This window comes from Salvelinus fontinalis, chromosome 16 (assembly GCF_029448725.1).
Source record: "Salvelinus fontinalis isolate EN_2023a chromosome 16, ASM2944872v1, whole genome shotgun sequence".
In the NCBI taxonomy this organism is placed as follows: Eukaryota; Metazoa; Chordata; class Actinopteri; order Salmoniformes; family Salmonidae; genus Salvelinus; species Salvelinus fontinalis.
In genome coordinates, this window is record NC_074680.1 from 4,518,382 (window position 1) to 4,539,366 (window position 20,985).

At 48.2% G+C, this 20,985-nt stretch overlaps 1 protein-coding gene across 1 annotated transcript in view; it reads right to left on the bottom strand.

The window, feature by feature from the left end:
• Positions 1-20,985, bottom strand: part of LOC129812542 (MAM domain-containing glycosylphosphatidylinositol anchor protein 2-like) — a 279,019-nt gene that overhangs the window by 146,943 nt on the left and 111,091 nt on the right. Inside the window, exons 4-6 of the mRNA XM_055864183.1 lie at positions 19,314-19,510; positions 17,907-18,039; positions 16,080-16,349 (exon numbers count right to left, since the gene is read on the bottom strand). Of these exons, the coding sequence (XP_055720158.1) occupies positions 16,080-16,349; positions 17,907-18,039; positions 19,314-19,510 (600 nt within the window). The remainder of the gene's footprint in view (positions 1-16,079; positions 16,350-17,906; positions 18,040-19,313; positions 19,511-20,985) is intronic.

The following is a 20,985-nucleotide window of genomic DNA, read 5'->3' on the forward strand; positions in this document are numbered from 1 at the left end:
TGCATTGTGAACTGCGCTCCATACTGAGATGGGCTGTCTGTCCCCACCCTGAACGTTGATGATTCATCATGCAGAGAGCAGAGAGGAGGCCGTAGAGAAGCCAGATTTAGACATTGCATATAATTTATCAGTTGCATTTCACTTCATGCTCTTCATATAAATAATTTATTATAATTTACCAGTTTCTTGCAGTTATTTATCCCTGGAAAGGGGGGTGGTTTTAGGCGATAAATCTCGGTAACCGGTTTCCACCATTCAACCCTAGCGAGCATTGTCTCAAATCAAATCAATCATCACTCATATGATGGTGGTTTTCATTGCAGATAAAGACATCCACGACCTATGTTGTTTCTCCTTTTAAAAGCACTGTCTGCCAGTCCCTGTGTCACACGCATTCTCTCTCCCCCTGAATGAGTTGTGTAACCCTGCCATCCATCTCTCCTTTACTCATACCTGCTGAGCACAGAGTAGACTGCAGGCGTTTCCGTGGCAGGAAAGAAAGCACTGTGGGACTGGGGATTACCATTCAGAGAGATCGGCACGCTGCTTCAGATGCTCTCTGCTCTGCTGTCCTCTCCCCTCCTCTACTCTTCTTCTCCTCCCTTCTCCCTCTCTCCTCCTCTCCCCTTCCCATCTTCTCTCCTCTACTCACCTTCCCTCTCCTCTCCCTCCTTCTCCTCCCCTCTCCCTTTCTCCCCTGCCATCCTCTCCTTTCCCCATGCTCTATTCTGCTCTCCTCTCCCCTTCCCTCTCTCCTCCTCTCATCTTCTCTCCTCTACTCACCTTCCCTCTCCCTCCTTCTTCACCCTCTCTTTGTGCTCCTCCTTATCTGCTCTGCTTCCCTTTCCTCCTCCCTGTCATTCCCTTGCCTCTCCAATCCTTTTCTCCTCTCCCTAGAGAACTTCTACAGAATAGCCCCATCTGCCCGCCAGAGTGTCCACTGGTTCGCCATCTTCACTCTAGGGTCCTTGGCCAGCCATCGACCAACTGCCCCTCGCTATAGCACCACTCTCACCAACAGCCCTCACTTGCAAGTCATGAATGGAAATAGGATGCATTGCGAGCCAATCAATTATTTTGGAACAAATTTGATGAAAATCTGATTAACATGCTGATTTACATACAGGGCAGCAAATGTAACAAGTTCCTTTTGCGAAGACGAAGGGGGTTTCGGAGGGCAGCCAAGTGGCAACATTAGGGGAAGGCTGTATAAATAATACCCTCACTCTGCCCCTGGTAAAAATGCAGTGGTAGCTCAGGCAGATCACGGCATGCAACGAGTCAGCTTGGCTCACCTCTTGTTGGCGAATTTGCAACTTAATCGATAGAGTAATTGAGCCGGAATGGCTGGAATCTCCTTCGATGAGCGCATAAAGTCTTTGAGGTGTGGTGATTGGGAATCCCTCGCATGCATACAGCTGTTATAAACAGAGCTTTTATATTACTACTTACGAGACGGTGTGTTAGACGAGGTTAGACCGATCTTCACACAGATAGTCTAGGAAAGTAACTTGCAAGGCAGAGAGCCGAGTTCCGTCAAGTCCTGGGTTTAATTTCATTTCAATTTGTTCATCTCAACAGGGCTGTTAATCCTGACACTTGAGCTAACTCTGGAAAGTAACTTTAAAAAAAATGCTTTCGAGGGAGAAGTCTAACGCTGCACTATGTTTGATGCTACACAGTAAGGGACATGCCATTTCCCTTGGTGGTACATGCATTTAGTGTACAGGCGTAGCTTTCATCTGAGAGTCATAGACGTCATACTCTAACAAGCGATTTAAAAAGGGCTACTTCAATGAAAACGAGAAAACAAATGGCCTACAAAAATTGTCTAAGATCGAGCCACTTAAGCGCTAACGCTGACCTCAATCTTTCAGTGACAAAAAAAATATGGTTTGTTTCCTTGGATATGACCTTACTAGAATCCAGGCTTCACAGATGGAACCTCAGTTGGAATTGTGTATCCTTTAATTAAGAATTGGCCTACCTAGATCTTCCCACAATTCGAGCAAGTAGATCGTATAAAATCCTGGAAACGTATTCAATTCTTTCTAGCTCTGATTACTCAGATGCCATACAACAATAGAGCATTGTGCAGATATGCAGCCATGCTCAATTCCAATCAAACCAAATTCAATCCGTATTGCCATTGATACAACCCAATTTGTCAGGAAATGCCCCAACCACCTAAACCCTAAAACCTTCTAGTAGATCCCAGAGAGAGTGAGAGAAATACAGTTCAGAAAGAGCATTGACTTTTTCTTTGCAACATTAACACCACAAAAACATACCATAACCACAGAGAGCACTTGCACGATCCTCCACCTGCTTTTAATGAGGACAGTTTCTTCGATAGCGGCCCACTCATCAATTAGGCCAGACTGACAGCCAGAGAAGGCCATTGATCAGGCCTTTTTCTGCTGAGGCAAACACCAGTGCTGCCACCTGCCCAGGACTCCCATTATATAATGGAATCTATGCAGTATAACTCGACTCCCCCCCCCCCCCCAAAAAAACACGAAATATACTGTATTTCAACTGCCTATTCCGTTTGCCTCATGGAGAAACAGACCAAGTGGAGATATGTGTAAATTAATAAAATGGGTAAGTTGCATGGTCAGCAAGCCCAGCTCACCCCGAGCCCGGCTCTACCTACCCGCCCGCCATCACGACTGCTAAATAAGTTATAAACCAGAGTCAGGTCATTTTCTTCCTACCGAACGCCTTCAAAAGCACTGAAATACTGAATGGCCCCTCTCAAGATATTCGACGTGTTTCGCAGTCCGGTTGTATTACGATAGCTAAAGTGTGCCTGCCATTTATTTCATTGATGATGCTAAGGGGGGCTGGATTTCCACCGTCCAGCCCCCACTCTCAGAAAAGGTCCACAAAGAGTTAGTCTCTTTTGTACAGTGCATGCATCTGTGAAAAATGACTATTAAAGCCCAACGTACAGTGGGGCGAAAAAGTATTTAGTCAGCCACCAATTGTGCAAGTTCTCCCACTTAAAAAGATGAGAGAGGCCTGTAATTTTCATCATAGGTACACTTCAACTATGACAGACAAAATGAGAAAAAAACTCCAGAAAATCACATTGTAGGATTCTTAATGAATTTATTTGCAAATTATGGTGGAAAATAAGTATTTGGTCACCTACAAACAAGCAAGATTTCTGGCTCTCACAGGCCTGTAACTTCTTCTTTAAGAGGCTCCTCTGTCCTCCACTCGTTACCTGTATTAATGGCACCTGTTTGAACTTGTTATCAGTATAAAAGACACCTGTCCACAACCTCAAACAGTCACACTCCAAACTCCACTATGGCCAAGACCAAAGATCTGTCAAAGGACACCAGAAACAAAATTGTAGACCTGCACCAGGCTGGGAAGACTGAATCTGCAATAGGTAAGCAGCTTGGTTTGAAGAAATCAACTGTGGGAGCAATTATTAGGAAATGGAAGACATACAAAACCACTGATAATCTCCCTCGATCTGGGGCTCCACGCAAGATCTCACCCCGTGGGGTCAAAATGATCACAAGAACGGTGAGCAAAAATCCCAGAACCACACGGGGGGACCAAAGTAACAAAGCCTACCATCAGCAAGGGCATTGAAGATGAAACGTGGCTGGGTCTTTCAGCATTATTTTCCACCATAATTTGCAAATAAATTCATAAAAAATCCTACAATGTGATTTTCTGGAATTTTTTCTCTCATTTTGTCTGTCATAGTTGAAGTGTACCTATAATGAAAATTACAGGCCTCTCTCATCTTTTTAAGTGGGAGAACTTGCACAATTGGTGGCTGACTAAATACTTTTTTGCCCCACTGTAAGTAGACCCAGAGTAAAGTGGCAAGAAACACAATGAGATTACATGGGCGGCAGGTAATCTAGCGGTTAAGAGCATTGGGCCAGTAACCGAAAGGTTGCTGGTTCAACTCCTGAGCAGACTAGGTGAAGAAATTGTAGATGTAGTCTTGAGCAAGGCACTAAACCCTAAATGACTTAAATGTAAGTGCAATCCCCCTCTGCTGCTACCCCACAAATGAGATTCTACAATCTGTGCTGTGGGGCAGCGTGGCAGAGCTTTCCAAGTCACCGGAGGCTGAATATCTTATTTGAGAGAGGCAGTCGAATGAACAACCCCTCATTGCGGCTGCACAGCACAGACCATATCAAGGTTATTGTCTGATGAGTTGTCTGTTTATCATCCATGAAGCCTGTTGTAGAAGAACTTTGAAGGACCAGGCAGACAACGGTTCACTCTAACACATTTTTTTTGCGAGCGTCTACAAAACTGTAGAATAATAAAGCGGCTGCCACTCTGTAATCTCCTTGGTTGGTGAATAACAACAATAAGAGTGAATAATTCTGTCTTATGTTGCCGTATCATGGGGTTACACTGGAACACCTTCACCAGTATGATGTAATTATTATATCGTACGTTGAGCACAAGCATCCAGATTCTATAGTATTTCAACACTTACTATACATTTACTCTACAGTTCTTAATGTCCTTTGAGGTTTTTACAGACTGAGTCACAATCTTTCCAAAAAAAAAATATATATATACTTTGGAAGAAGACTGTCACAAATCCTAGATTGGAATGTATGGATGTGCTTTTTCTCCATAGTAGAACAAAAATGCTGAGTGTGGATGTTTGTTCCAATGGTAAATGACGAGACAGAGACATTCATGCGAGTAACCAGCCTTGTTCTGTACATCATGACACCTCCGGGTATCTCAAGCACCCCGGTATAAATACATGAGTTGCAGTAATAAACATTTACCAACAGATGGCATCACTGTGCCATCTTAAACCCATAACATCTTCCCTTTAATAAAATAGGACAGGAGGTGTCAATTCATTAACAAAACAAACCTAGTAATAGTTTCCAACATGAACAGTTTAGTTTTTTTTTTTTTTTTTTTTTCTCAGATAACAACTTAACACATTTTGATAGTCTCTTTACTTTTTTTTTTTCTTTTAATCTCTTTCTGTCAACCCTGATGGGAAACCTACAGATTAAGTCTTTTTGGTGGCTGAGACAAACGCCCGTAGCGTGAAAAGACAGGGGGCTTGTCTGCGAGGACTGCGGGTTCCCGCACAGGCGTGTCACCTGACTGTCTAAGAGGAGTATTGATGGGCGAGGGAGCAGCCGACCTGTGATCACCTGGCTCTTCGCCCAGTGCCTCAGGCCCCATGTGACTTGACCTGTGATCACCTGGCTCTTCGCCCAGTGCCTCAGGCACCATTGCTGGAGTTCCGTCTTTTGTCATGCGACCCCTTTGACCATCAGGGTTCTGAGTAGGTGCTGGCTCAGCAATCCGAAGGTCAACCCTGTTGCGACGGTACAATGATCCATTCACTTCGACCAAGTAGGAGCGTGGTGCCACTTTCTGTACACAGGATCCGAGTCTCCAGAGGCCCGTCCGGTCCCCTGGTAGTGGCTTCATTCGCACCGTTTCACCCACCCTGAGCTCAGGTAAGTCTTTTGCTGATTTGTCGTAGATGAACTTGGAGACCTGTCTTCTGTGACGTAGCTTCACCAGCACGTCAGTCACCACACAGGGCTCCAGGAGAGTGTTGGCTACTGGCAGAGCTGCTTTTAAGCGCCGTGCCATGAGGCGCTGGGCCGGGCTGCTATCCATGCCTTCTGTCGGGGTATTGCGCCACTGCAGGATTGCTTTCCAGGCATCTTTGCCCTCTCGCAGAGCCTTTTTGCAGAGGTTCTTTGCGATTTTTACTGCGGACTCCGCCTTCCCATTAGCTTTTGGGTATCGTGGTGATGAAGTGACGTGCTCAAATTCCCATCCTGCAGCAAATTTTCGGAACTCAACACCGGAGAATTGGGGTCCATTGTCTGAAATTACCCTATCTGGCTGGCCATAGCGGGCAAACTGAGCCTTGCAGCGTTTGATCGTTGTCTCTGCTGAGAGGTCGGGGAGGAGGTCAATCTCCCAAAAGTCTGAATAATGATCAACTACCAGCAGAAAGTCTTTGCCACTGTGCTGGAAGAGATCTAAACTTACTATCTGCCAGGGGCGCATCGGTAGCTCGTGGGACATCATCGTCTCTCTCTGTTGTTCAATGGCATATTCATTGCAGATTGTGCATTTACTGACATAGTCTTTGATTTCACTCTGCATTCCTGGCCAATACAGTGTGTCACGTGCTTGTCTGTAACAGGCCTCACCTCCTATGTGACTTGAGTGCACACGCGCCAACATCTCATGGCGCAGAGACCGGGGAATAACGACTCTCTGACACATGAATATTACTCCGTTTTGAACACTGAGCTCCTCTTTGACTTGCCAATATTCTCTGACGGCTAAAGCAGTTTCTTCCTTGCAGTCGGGCCAGCCCATCATAATCACAGACCTCAATTCCTGGAGTTGTCCGTCCCTGTCTGTGTGCTGTCTGATTTGTATAAGGCGCTGGTCCGTAACATTGAGGTAGTCAGCCTGGTTGATGTGTTCAACATCCACTTGCTCTCTTTGTAAGCTGCACACTGCGTGTTGTTCATGCATGGAGCGTGTGTGAATGCCTGATGCAGTAGCCCTGCTGAGCGTGTCACTCACATACATCTCTGGCCCTGGCTTATACACCACCGTGAGGTTGTAGTTTTGTAGGGCCAGTAGCATGCTCTGCAGTCGTTTTGGGGCATTCAGAAGAGGCTTGCTGAATATAGCAATAAGGGGCTTGTGATCTGTCTCTGCGGTAATATTGTCACGCCCGTACAGGTAGTGGTGGAAGCGTTGGCATGCAAACACAATGCTGAGGCACTCCTTCTCTATCTGGGCATAGTTCTGCTCTGTTAGGGTGAGTGCCCTAGAGGCGAATGCCACAGGCTGGCTCTCCTGCATGAGGCAACAGCCAAGTCCATACTGGCTTGAGTCACTCTGAATCGTGACAGGTTTTGACACATTGTAGTAACGCAGTACAGGTGTCTGGGTGACCAGTTTTTTTATTTCCCTCACCGCTGCGTCATGTTTTGGGAGCCAATGCCAGATGGCGTCCTTGTCCATGAGCCTCCTTAGTGGCTCACACACTTCAGAGAGCCGCGGTAGGAATTTGGCCAGGTAAGTGACGAATCCGACGAAGCGCTGCACTCCCTTCACGTCAGATGGGTGGGGCATTTCCAAGACAGCCTTCACTTTTTCAGGATCCGCCTTCAATCCGATGGAGGACAAAATGTGCCCATGAAAGCGGACCTCTGGCACTTTAAACTGAAGCTTTTTTATGCTTAGTCTTAGCTTGACCTGTCTGCATCTGACCATCAGGGCCAGCAGCTTGGCGTCATGGTCACATTCTGCCTCCTCATCACTGTCCCCACAGCCCACTACGAGGATGTCATCTGCTATGGGTTCCACGCCACTGAGTCCCATCAACAGCTCGTGCTGCTTCCGCTGATACACCTCTGGAGCCACGGAGACACCAAACGGAAGCTTCAACCACCTCTTCCTGCCCCAGGGTGTCCAAAAGGTGGTCATGTAGCTGCTGGGCTCGTCGAGCTTGCACTGCAGGAAGGCATCTCTAGCGTCCACGAGCGTGAAGATTCTGGCCTTTGGGAGCTTGTAAAGAACATCCTCCAACGTGGGCATAATGTAATGTGAACGTCGCAGAGCCCGGTTGAGGTGTTTAGGATCAATGCATATCCGTAGCTTGTCTGGTTTCTTGATGATAACCATATTACTTATCCAGTCTGTAGGCTCAGTGACGGATATCATGTGGCCATCTGCTTCGTATTTGTCAAGCTGAGCCTTCGTAGCTGCTTTCATGGCCACTGGTACATTACGGGGTGCACACTGGACAGGCTGGATTGCTGCGTCCAACTCAAAGTGGACTTCCCCGGGAACTGACTCGACCGGGGCGTTGAAGACATCATGGTACTTGCTTAGGAGTGTCTCCTTGCTCAGGGGCCCAGCCTTGACTTTATCTATAATGTTAAGATCAGCTGGGATGGTAAAGTTAATAAGCCCAAGGCGCTCGCATGTAGAACCTGACAGTAATGGCTGTTGACTAGCCTCAACTATTTCAAACTCAAGGGTGTGTTTCTGGCCACGTAAAACACACTCTGTCACAAACAGGCCTAAAGAGGTCATGAACTGGCCTGAATACAGTTTCAGCTTGGTGCTACTCTGTGTGAGATTGTCTCTGGGCGCGAGCCTCCTTTTATCTTTAAGGCTCATAACGTTGCATGTGGCCCCTGAATCTATCTGGCATTGCTGTGGTTTATTATTAAGTAGCAGAGTGACGAACCACTTTTTCCCTTTTGCCTTCACTGCCCCTATGCACTCGCTAGCATATACATCCTCCGTGCTGTTGTTCCCTTCATCTGGGTTTGTTTCAATAGAGTGCACCTTACCCTCCTTTCTCTTGCTTTTCATGCAGACCCTTGCAAAGTGATTAGCTGTACCACAGGATTTGCATATTTTTCCATAGGCTGGGCAGTGTTCTTTTCCTCGTCCATGAGAAATGCCACAATATCGGCATGTATTGGGGTTGTCTACTGCAGAGTTGGCTGTAGTATTAGCATTAGCTGTGGCAAAGGGGAATTTCTTTACTGGCTGCCTGAATGTAGCATTGACATTGTCCATATGTTGCCTTTCTAGCTCCATGGACCTTATCCGTATATCAGTAAGCTCTGCTGCACGGCATGTCTCCACTGCCAAGACCAGCGTCAGGTCACGTTCTCTCAGCAAACGTCTGCGGGTGCCCTCATCAGTTATGCCAAGCACAATCTTATCTCTGATCAGTTCATCTCTTAAAGCACCATAGTCACATGTAGCTGCCTTTTCCCTTAACCTAGTGACAAAGCTGTCAATGGACTCCCCGTTCTCCTGTTTGCAACAACCAAAAACATAACGCTCGTAGATGACGTTCTTTGCTGGCTTAAAGTAATGTTCAAGAGCATCAAGAATAGTTATAGCGTTACCTTGCTGAGCTGCTGTTAGGTTCAGGTTGTGTTTGTATACGTGTCGGCATTCAGTTCCCATTATAGTCCTCAAAGTGGCAGCCACTACCTCTTCGTCCTTTTCCAGAAGTCCCGTTGCTAGCGCATAGTCTTCCCATTCACCTCTAAACGTATCCCAGTTCGTGCTCCAATCCCCGCTGAGCTTCATAACGGCGGGAGGGGGAATGTTCGCTGCCATGTCTAACCGGTGCTAACAACACTGAAGCTAACTAGCAAACTCACTCTAGCTAAAGCCAATTCCGGCGAAATTTTACTCAAATAAACAATTGTTTGGTAAACCAGAACAGGTTACTCTAATTTGCGGAAAGCATGGTTAGTGATCCCTCTTCTGACACCATGTTTGTTCCAATGGTAAATGACGAGACAGAGACATTCATGCGAGTAACCAGCCTTGTTCTGTACATCATGACACCTCCGGGTATCTCAAGCACCCCGGTATAAATACATGAGTTGCAGTAATAAACATTTACCAACAGATGGCATCACTGTGCCATCTTAAACCCATAACAGTGGAGTCAGTATTGCCTTTCCCTTTGGGTCTTCTACCACCCAGGGTCTCTCTAGCTGAGCTCCTAGCCTGAGCTGCCTCCAGTCCTTCTCTCAACGGACTGATCTCCTGCCTTGGCAAAACATCTGAATCCCGCTATCTATCTATCTATCTATCTATCTATCTCTCTCTCTCTCTCTCTCTCTCTCTCTCTCTCTCTCTCTCTCTCTCTCTCTCTCTCTCTCTCTCTCTCTCTCTCTCTCTCTCTCTCTCTCTCTCTCTCTCTCTCTCTCTCTCTCTCTCTCTCTCTCTCTCTCTCTCTCTCTCTCTCTCTCTCTCTCTCTCTCTCTCTCTCTCTCTCTCTCTCTCTCTCTCTCTCTCTCTCTCTCTCTCTCTCTCTCTCTCTCTCAATTCAATTTGCTTTATTGGCATGCCATAATAATATTACCAAAGCTTATTTTGGATATTTACAATATAAAGTACATGTGCAGGTTGATTGGTCTGTCAGACACTGTCCCTCAACTTATGGCAGGCAGCAATGTAGTGCGCTGCCAGCCCACAGCTCTCTGCGTCCTCCCCCAACAGGACGGGTAGCCTACTCTCATCAGAGAGGTCTTTGAAAACCTTGAATAAGGGTTTCAAATTTGGGGAAATGACACTCTCTAATTGTTTTATATTTTTGACATTTTGTCAGGAAATGCAGCTCCGTCTCAGGTTCTGCTATTGTGCAGTGGTTGCACAGCCTTTCCTCTACAGGGAGACAGGTTTTCCTGTGTCTACACTCTCTCTCTCTCTCTCTCTCTCTCCCTCCCTCCCTCCCTCCCTCCCTCCCTCCCTCCCTCCCTCCCTCCCTCCCTCCCTCTCTCCCTCCCTCCCTCCCTCCCCATGCAAATGTGGAGCTTTCTGTTATCGGACTTAGTGTGCTGTCAGGGCCCAAGACTCCACAGACATAAATGGATCTCCTCTCAAAACCTGCAGCTTAAACCCGTCCCGAGGTGCCAGCAGATGTCTGCGCACAGACGATCCGCTTTGAAGAGGGGGTGACTGTGAAATAAGATGCAACAGCTGCAGCAGCATTTGCCCTGGCAAGTTACAGTTTCTGAGCCTCATGAGTGGAATGAAAAGGACTTTTTGGGGTGGTACCCGCAATTCTGTTTGCTGGCTGGCTAGAAACGTTTGATTACAGAAATGTGTGACAGAAAAATTATTAAGGTGCAAGAGGCGGAATGAACGTTTGATCGTACTAATGACCATATAAACATACGGGTGTAAACCATTGCTGTAGCAGCCAAAATAGACCACATATGGTCCAGCCCCATTAGAATTTGACTCACAGTTTCTCCAGTGCTTGTCTGAGGCAAGAGAAAGGGGTGGGTGGGTTAAAAAGTAGTACGTTTGCACTCCTTTGTTCCACTTCATATTATCTACTGCAGGGGTGGGCAACTCCAGTCCTCGAGGGCCTGATTGGCGTCACATTTTTTCTCCGTCCCTAGCAAACACAGCTGATTAATCAAATTGTATTCTAAACTGAAGGTCATGATTAGGTGTTTATTGGAGTCAGGTGTGTTAGCTGGAGCTGGGGCAAAACTGTGATACCAATCAGGCCCTCGTGGACTGGAATTGCCCACCCCTGATCTACCCCTGGATCCAAAAATGGTTCTCCTATGGGGACAACCGAAGAACCCTTTTGGAACCCTTTTTTCTAAGCGTGAAGGATGTCGGGGTTTCCCAGACAGTGACACTAAAGTGAATGGCTCTCGTCTCATCAGTCAGTGTAGCCTCATTTGCAAATGCTACTGGTAGGCCTAAGGCTTTTGGCGATTATATATCTAAGTATCAAAAGTCAATTATAATTTTAAATCATTTAAAATTCCTTATATTAAGCAAATCAGACGGCACAATCTGTAATATTTGTTTTAATATACGGATAGTCATGGGCACACTAACACTCAGACAAAATTTGCAAACAAAGTATTTGTGTTTAGTGATTCCCCAGATCAGAGGCAGTAGCGATAACCAGGGATGTTCTTTTGATGTGTGTGAATTTTACCATTTTCCTGTCCTGCTAAGTATTCAAAATGTAACAAGTACTTTTGTGTGTCAGGGAAAATGTATGGAGTAAAAGTACATTATTTTCTATAGGAATCCAGTGAAGTAAAAGTTGTCAAAAAATATCAACAGTAAAAGTAAAGTACAGATAAACCCAAAAACTACTTAAGTAGTACTTTAAAGTATTTTATACCACTGCCAGAGGACACCAAAATAGAGCTACTTCGGCAAAATAATTCTAACCCTGACTGGCTGTCACGTTCCTGACCTGTTTTCTGTTGTTTTGTATGTGTTTAGTTGGTCAGGACGTGAGCTGGGTGGGAATTCTATGTTGTGTGTCTAGTTGTCTGTTTCTATGTCAGCCTAGTGTGGGTTCTCAATCAGAGACAGATGGTAGTCGTTGTCTCTGATTGAGACTCATATATAGGAGGCTTGTTTTGTGTTGGGATTTTGTGGGTGTTTGTTACCTGTCTCTGTGTTTGTGTTCTGCACCAGATAGGTCTGTATCGGTTTTGCACATTTGTTATTTTGTATGTTTGTAGTGTTTCACTTGTTCTTGTATTAAACATGTTTAACACTAGCCGCGCTGCACTTTGGTACTCTCCTTCACCCCTGGAAGAAAACCTTTACAGAAATGCCCACCAAACCCGGACCAAGCAGCGTGGCAACGGGCACCAGCAACAGCAGCAGCAGTACAAGGAGGAATGGACATGGGAGGAGATTCTGGACGGAGAAGGACCCTGGGCAGAGCCAGAGGAGTGTCGCCGTCCCAAAGCGGAGCTGGAGGCATCAAAAGCGGAGAGGCGGCATTATGAGGCGCTTGCAAGGCAGAGTGGCTGGAAACCCGAGAGGCTCACCCAAAAATTTCTTGGGGGGGGGGGGCTAAAGGGGCGTGTGGCGAAGCCGGGTTGGATACCTGAGCCAACTCCCCGGGCGTACCGTGGAGTGAGAGGGCGTCGTACTGGTCAGACACCGTGTTATGCGGTAAAGCGCACGGTGTCCCCAGTACGCGTGCTTAGCCCAGTGCGGGCTATTCCACCTTGCCGCACTGGTAGGGCTAGGTTGGGCATCGAGCTGGATGTCATGAAGCCGGCCCAACGTATCTGGCCTCCAGTACGTCTCCTCGGGCCGGCGTACATGGCACCAGCCTTACAGGTGGTGTCCCCGGTTCGCCTGCATAGCCCAGTGCGGGTTGTTCCACCTCGCCGCACTGGCAGGGCTACGGGGACCATTCAACCTGGTAAGGTTGGAGAGGCTCGGTGCTCAAGAGCGCGTGTCCTCCTTCACGGTCCGGTATATCCGGCGCCACCTTCCCGCCCCAGCCCAGTACCACCAGTGCCTACACCACGCACCAGGCTTCCAGTGCATCTCCAGAGCCCTGTTCCTCCTCCCCGCACTCGCCCTGAGGTGCGTGCCCTCAGCCCGGTACCTCCAGTTCCGGCACCACGCATCAGGCCTATAGTGCGTCTCAGCCGGCCAGAGTCTGCCGTCTGCCCAACGCCGTCTGAACCGTCCGTCTGCCCGGCGCCGTCTGAGCCGTCCGTCTGCCCGGCGCCGTCTGAGCCGTCCGTCTGCCCGGCGCCGTCTGAGCCGTCCGTCTGCCCGGCGCCGTCTGAGCCGTCCGTCTGCCCGGCGCCGTCTGAGCCGTCCGTCTGCCCGGCGCCGTCTGAGCCGTCCGTCTGCCCGGCGCCGTCTGAGCCGTCCGTCTGCCCGGCGCCGTCTGAGCCGTCCGTCTGCCCGGCGCCGTCTGAGCCGTCCGTCTGCCCGGCGCCGTCTGAGCCGTCCGTCTGCCCGGCGCCGTCTGAGCCGTCCGTCTGCCACGAGCCGTTAGAGCCGCCCGTCTGTCAGGAGCCGCCAGAGCCGTCCGTCAGTCAGGAGCCGCCAGAGACGCCAGCCAGTCAGGAGCCGCCAGAGACGCCAGCCAGTCAGGAGCCGCCAGAGACGCCAGCCAGTCAGGAGCCGCCAGAGACGCCAGCCAGTCAGGAGCCGCCAGAGACGCCAGCCAGTCAGGAGCCGCCAGAGACGCCAGCCAGTCAGGAGCCGCCAGAGACGCCAGCCAGTCAGGAGCCGCCAGAGACGCCAGCCAGTCAGGAGCCGCCAGAGACGCCCTACAGTCAGGAGCTGCCAGAGCTGCCCTACAGTCAGGAGCTGCCAGAGCTGCCCTACAGTCAGGAGCTGCCAGAGCTGCCCTACAGTCAGGAGCTGCCAGAGCTGCCCTACAGTCAGGAGCCGCCAGAGCTGCCCTACAGTCAGGAGCCGCCAGAGCTGCCCTACAGTCAGGAGCCGCCAGAGACGCCAGCCAGTCAGGAGCCGCCAGAGACGCCAGCCAGTCAGGAGCCGCCAGAGACGCCAGCCAGTCAGGAGCCGCCAGAGACGCCAGCCAGTCAGGAGCCGCCAGAGCTGCCCTACAGTCAGGAGCCGCCAGAGCTGCCCTACAGTCAGGAGCCGCCAGAGCTGCCCTACAGTCAGGAGCTGCCAGAGCTGCCCTACAGTCAGGAGCTGCCAGAGCTGCCCTACAGTCAGGAGCTGCCAGAGCTGCCCTACAGTCAGGAGCTGCCAGAGCTGCCCTACAGTCAGGAGCTGCCAGAGCTGCCCTACAGTCAGGAGCTGCCAGAGCTGCCCTACAGTCAGGAGCTGCCAGAGCTGCCCTACAGTCAGGAGCTGCCAGAGCTGCCCTACAGTCAGGAGCTGCCAGAGCTGCCCTCCAGTCAGGAGCTGCCCTCCAGTCATGAGCTGCCCTCCAGTCATGAGCTGCCCTCCAGTCATGAGCTGCCCTCCAGTCATGAGCTGCCCTCCAGTCATGAGCTGCCCTCCAGTCATGAGCTGCCCTCCAGTCATGAGCTGCCCTCCAGTCATGAGCTGCCCTCCAGTCATGAGCTGCCCTCCAGTCATGAGCTGCCACTCAGTCCGGTGCTGCCACTAGTCCGGAATTGTCCCTCTGTCCTGAGCTACCTTTCTGTCCTGGGCTACCTCTCTGTCCTGAGCTACCTCTTTGTCCTGAACTACCTCTCTGTCCTGAGCTACCTCTTTGTCCTGAACTACCTCTCTGTCCTGAGTTGTCTCCTCTATTGTAGAGGGGAGTTGGTGAAGGTTCCTGGACCATGGTCGGGGGCGAGGGTCGCCACTCAAGGGACGCTAAGGAGGTGGACAAAGACAATGGTGGAGTGGTGCCCTCGTCCACCGCCGGAGCCGCCACCGCGGACAGATGCCCACCCAGACCCTCCCCTTGAGTTTTAGGGGTGCGCCCGGAGTTCGCACCTTGAGGGGGGGGTTCTGTCACGTTCCTGACCTGTTTTCTGTTTTGTATGTGTTTAGTTGGTCAGGACGTGAGCTGGGTGGGAATTCTATGTTGTGTGTCTAGTTTGTCTGTTTCTATGTCAGCGTAGTGTGGGTTCTCAATCAGAGACAGATGGTAGTCGTTGTCTCTGATTGAGACTCATATATAGGAGGCTTGTTTTGTGTTGGGATTTTGTGGGTGTTTGTTACCTGTCTCTGTGTTTGTGTTCTGCACCAGATAGGTCTGTATCGGTTTTGCACATTTGTTATTTTGTATGTTTGTAGTGTTTCACTTGTTCTTGTATTAAACATGTTTAACACTAGCCGCGCTGCACTTTGGTACTCTCCTTCACCCCTGGAAGAAAACCTTTACACTGGCTACTTTTTCTATTTGGCTGGCTACTCTATGTACTTGTGGAAAACTAGTCTAGTCCTTTTCAGGAGGTAAAGTAGCATCACAAAAATGCATGAGTATATCACAGAAGCCGGGGAAAAAACATAATTGCATAGGAATCAATAAAAGAGGTTGCTACTGGGAGCATCAAACAGTAAGCATGCGTTAGTTTTCTTTGAACTTACTCATTTGTCCCCCGAGGGTTGTTAAATCATATCTCCGGCCCTGATAGTAATTCAGTGACTACACACACACACAGCCCAGTGGCAAGGCTTTTAGAGGGGAATCAAACACGCATTGGTGCCATTTGGTCAGAATAGACCCGTTTCCAAAGATTCTTTACACGTTTAATTGAGCATCCACATCTGATATGACCTTGTACACGCTTAGAAAAAAAGAGGCTATCTAGAATGTTAACAAAGGGTTCTATGGCTGTCCCCATAGGAGAACTCTTTGAATAACCCTTTTTGGTAGCACGTAGACCGCTCTTGGTTCCAGGTACAACCCCTTTGGATTCAAAGTAGAACCTTTCTACAGAGGGTTTTACATGGAACCCAAAAGGGTTCTCCTATGGGGACAGCCAAAGAAACCTTTTGGAACCCGTTTTTCTGAGTGTAGAATGGACACCATCTCAGGTAGTTCACTAAGGCCTGAATCCTAACTTGAGATACATGTGCATGTAATTCCAATGTTTGTGCAAATCTTCCACTGACCTCAATGCAAGAATTACGTGAAGGTTTAGCTCCTAGACGATCCTAGCTACTGTTCTCCTAGACAGAGTCAGGCTTGTCCTTATGCTACCAAACTGTTTTGGTCATATTTTGACAGTTTGTCCAGGATAAAGGTAACAAATGGAGGCTTGTCCGGGATCAATGCATTACCTCCAGGGCCTTACCTCGGACCACGATGGCAGTGGACTTCTTAGCTGGGTTGCCGACGTTGTTGCTGGCCACGCAACTGTAGACTCCTGCTTCCTCCATGGAGATGGCGGGCAGCGTGAGGGTTCCCCCGTTGAGTCGGCTTTTCTTGGACAGCTCATCCGTGTTGCGCACCCAGGTGAGGGTGGGTGTTGGCTCCCCACCGGAGGTCACACACACCAGGGTCACGGACTGCCCGGGGTTCACCACGATAGGGTCCTCCACCAGCAGTTTAATGGTGGGGGATGCTTGAAACCACAGGAATAAGTAGAATGCATTATAATGTATGTCTGTATGAAACAAGTCAATAGTTAAATCTCGGCCACCCATCATTTTTTTCTCCTGCCAGCTACTCAATTAGGTTCTTGAGATGAGAGTTATGAGAAATAAAACAAGAAACCTGAAACAACAACGGAAACTCTCAGTCAAAGCATGGGCCAAATGTTCCCTCACTTTCCGAAATGCAAAAGACGTGTACACCTGCAAAATTCAGATTTTGTCCATATAACCAGTGACGAAAAATCTTCGCACCGGAACAATTGTTTGTTCTTTGTTCGTTTGTTATTTGTTCCATCCCACAGTCTATTGAGAGATGTTACAATACCATTTATGTTACGTACATCTGTCCATGAGAGATTTGTCAAAAGTCAACAAACAAGTCAATAGTAAACTGCTGTAAACTGAGTAGTATTCTCCCAAAGGTAGGATATACACTATATCTACAAAAGTATGTGGACACCCCTTCAAATTAGTGGATTTGGCTATTTCGGCCATACCCATTGCTGACAGGTGTATAAAATTGAGCACACAGCCATGCAATCTCCATAGACAAACATTGGCAGTAGAATGGCCTTACTGAAGAGCTCAGTGACTTTCAACATGGCACCATCCTCTGAGCAACAACACCTCACTTTCATCTGAGTAACAACGGCTCAGCCGCCATTGGACTCTGGAGCAGTGGAAACGCGTTCTCTGGAGTGATGAATCATGCTTCACCATCTGGCAGTCTGACGGACGGGTTTGGCGGACGCCAGGAGAACGCTACCGGCCCCAAGATCGGTGTGGAAGAACTTGACTAGCCTGCACAGAGCCCTGACCTCAACCCAATCGAACACCTTTGGGAGGAATTGGAACGCCAACTGCAAGCCAAGCCTAATCGCCGAACATCAGTGCCCGACCTCACTAATTCTCGAGGCTGAACGGAAGCAAGTCCCTGCAGCAATGTTCCAACATCTAATGGAAAGCATTCCCAGAAGAGTGGAGGCTGTTACAGCAGCAAAGGGGGACCAACTACATATTATTGCCCATGATTTTGGAATGAGATGTTCGACGAGCAGGTGTCCCCCAATAGCATATCCTATTCCGTTACTAGTTGATATTCGGTTCTATAGTGTAGCTGTATAGTTGATGATAGGTTTTACGTTTGTAAGTTCATAACCTTTTATAGGTTTATCAATAGGCACATGGCATCCCAATACCAACCAGTGGGATAAATACATTTACTAGCAAGGCATAAGCAAGCCTGCTCACATACACTGTAAGTCTAATCAATGCTGGTTAGAGGGTATAGGGCCAGAGCAGGGAACCCGCAGGGCGGTGTATTAGGACCCGAGTGCTTTCTCCTCTATCATTATTGGCCCTATATGTGGGTGAAGCATCACAGAGAAAAATGGCGAGCCAACAGGATTCCCATCCGTAATGAATCCGGCAATTCCGCAGCTTTTCATAGGCGAAATTGCCAGATCCTTGATGTTATGAGTGCTCAACAACACAGAACAGTGTTCTCAGCCGCCCCAAAGGTTTACCTGTTTTGTTAGAGAGTTTGAAGAGAACATTCTTCTCGGGGATGCCGCACACATTCCGGACAGAGGCGATACAGCTGTAGTTGGCGTAATCCTGAGGTCGAAGGTTCTTCAGCTTTAGAATCTTGGTCTCCCCCTGCAACTCAGAAAGAGAAACAGTGTAAAGTGATGTGCCGCCTGTCGCTCTTAATGTGTCTTACAAAGTAAGATAGCAGTGGTATTGAACTGGTCTCGTCGGCTCGTCTACGTCAAAGAGCTTCCTCGGCAGTGCTTCAACAATGAGCTCATTCCCCGCCCTCAAACTAGGAGTATTATCTTGACACCGAGCTTTCAGTTTCATGAAATTCATTAGCTGTCTATTTGGATGTGCATGAAGCGGTGCGCTTGGGACAAATGTCAAGATGCATACAAGCACTATTAACACACATGTATCGTCATGACATTGTAAATAATTTGACCAACAATAGCTGTTTTGTCTGCTCTCGTGTATGCAGCCACCTTTGTAGCACAGGCAACATACTTAGAATATGTTATTGTTCTTAATTAAAACTCAGGAGGGCAATACTAGGCTGAGGATGGCACAACATGTGAAGTCTACCTGAAAAACTAGGTTGTGTGTGTGTGTGTGTGTGTGTGTGTGTGTGTGTGTGTGTGTGTGTGTGTGTGTGTGTGTGTGTGTGTGTGTGTGTGTGTGTGTGCGTGCGTGCGTGCGTGCGTGCGTGCGTGCGTGTGTGTGAGAGAGAGAGAGAGAAAGAGAGACACTCCACTGGGAGAAAAAATACAGCGAGCCCCTGAAGTGCCATCTTCCTCTGCTCATTTCGAGCATATCTGAGTTGTGTGAGTTTCATGCCACCGCGAGCCCAAGCTGTTCCCTTCTCTATTATAGTTTGTCTGCTTATGAAACCAGCCTTTGTGAAGCCTGCCTGACATACGACTGTCAAAATGCTGTCATCTCTCCTGTCAACGGAGCTGACTTTGTAAGGAGAGAGGAGATTAGATGAGATGTTTAAAAAAAAAAATGGTGCAATTTCCCAACTCAAGTCACTGAAATTGCGCTCACAAAACATCCTCCCATTTGGGATTTGAGTGCTCAATGGGAAACTTTCTATATGCTGTGAAGGGGATAAACACACACAATTAAAACACACAATTTGCATAATAAGAAATTACTTCCTTTATGAGAATAGCAGTTCCTTAATATCTAAAATGCTGATCAGAGGAACGGGTTGTTTGATCAAGCTAAGGGTTATCAAACAAAAATTACCCAAATGCCCGAAAAATTCCCCTGAGGGCCTGATACCAATTTGTCTCGGGAACCACAAGAAACAGCTCTTGGCCAGATTTGGCACCCAGGCCACGAGTTTTAGACCCTGATCTAGATTTCGCAGCAGGTGTGGACTTTCGGCTTACTTGTGTAAAGAAGGGCTCGTAGATCTCCACGCCCTTATCCGAGCCTTGGGACAAGAACTCTTTGCCCCGCCTCCAGCTGTAGCGCACCGGGGGGTTGGAGTTGGCCATGCAGCGCAGGAACACCGTCCGCTCATAGTAGAACTGCTCCTTAGCCTCCCCGATGCTCTGGTGGACGGTTACGATGGGATCATCCAAATCTAGAAAGTGAACATAGAAACAGTGGTCCTTGGCATCAAGGCGCCTCCAAACAGCCTCTGTTTGCCACACACTTGTGTAGGTCAACGCATGAAGGGCAATTACCTTTCCTTCTTAATCCCAGGGACCTATTTATATACAGTGGCTGACTTTAAATGAAGTGTGCTGGTTCAAGTGGTCTACAGCTGTTGTCCTCTTTTGCAATCATATCTTCCCCCTTAAACTCTTTAAAGAGCCTGTGATGCCACAGACGTAATACTCATACCAAATGTGCATAACAAGAGGGAAAAATCATGATTTGTTTTACATGTGAAATATAATATCCATCATATGAAAGACCATAGAAATATTTCTATTTTCTATTTTTCTGGATATTTTTCTGGAGAGCATCAGTAATGACAGTCCCTGACTTCTACAGTCGACAACCACCTCAAAATGACACTTTTTCCCCCTATTTATCATACATCCATCCAACATTTCAGGAATCCTCAACTCCATCCATAATTGTCAATTAAAGGCACACGCACTCCACTGAGGTGCTTTCAAACGTGTTTTGACAGCCAGAGTAGTGCTTGAAGTTTAATGAAAAGGACCACTTAGACTCCAAAGATCCAGCTCCAATCGAGAGGGAGCTTTTAAAACTGTGATTTTGACAAGAGCTCGATAATGACTAAAAAGTGCTCCACGGGAGAGCCACTGGCTTTTATGGGCTACTTTGAGATGCAGACAAGCACCTTCAAAAATCTGTTTCCCACCAGCCGACTAACTACTGCGACTAACTACTACCACGGGCAGTCCAGAGCCAGACACATTTCCTGTATAAACCATTATAACGTCTTTGCATTTTTTTTATAATGAATTATGGCTTTGGAGATTAGTCTGAGTCAATTCTCCTCTACGTTTTCCTTATTTCTTTCTCCTACTGCCGTGGAGTGTCAGTCAGACTCAATCAAGGTCATCGTTGTGCTTTAGCCTTGCCAACCACCAAGGATTCCAACACAGCATCGCCAAGTGGCAGCGAACAGCAACACGTGTCGTTGCTTTGATCAGCTCGACTCATTTAGCGAAGCAGGCAGGATCGATAAAAGTGCATGTGTGCGGGTATGCCACAGTGGAGCAGAGATTAGACAATAAGCAAGTGCTCTGATCACTGAGTCAGGGGTAATGGCACTGTGCTCATTGTCTCCCCCTGGCAATGTTTTCTGCCACTGTCCATCTCCGGTCCTATTTATCTTGCATCTCTGCAGTAAACTAACCCATGGCCCTCTATCGTCTCCTCCTCTCCACTCTCTCGGGAAGCACATCCCCAGAGTGCAAACTCTCCAGATTTGTCTCGTTTTTGTATTTGCCAGCTCCAGGCAGCCGGGGAACGCTGAATGTCAAACACGGAAACGCTGACTCGATCAACCTCATTTTTGGGGGGGTTGAAGAATTTGTAGCTCACTTTTTTCGTGGGAGGACCGAGGTAGGGGAAGAT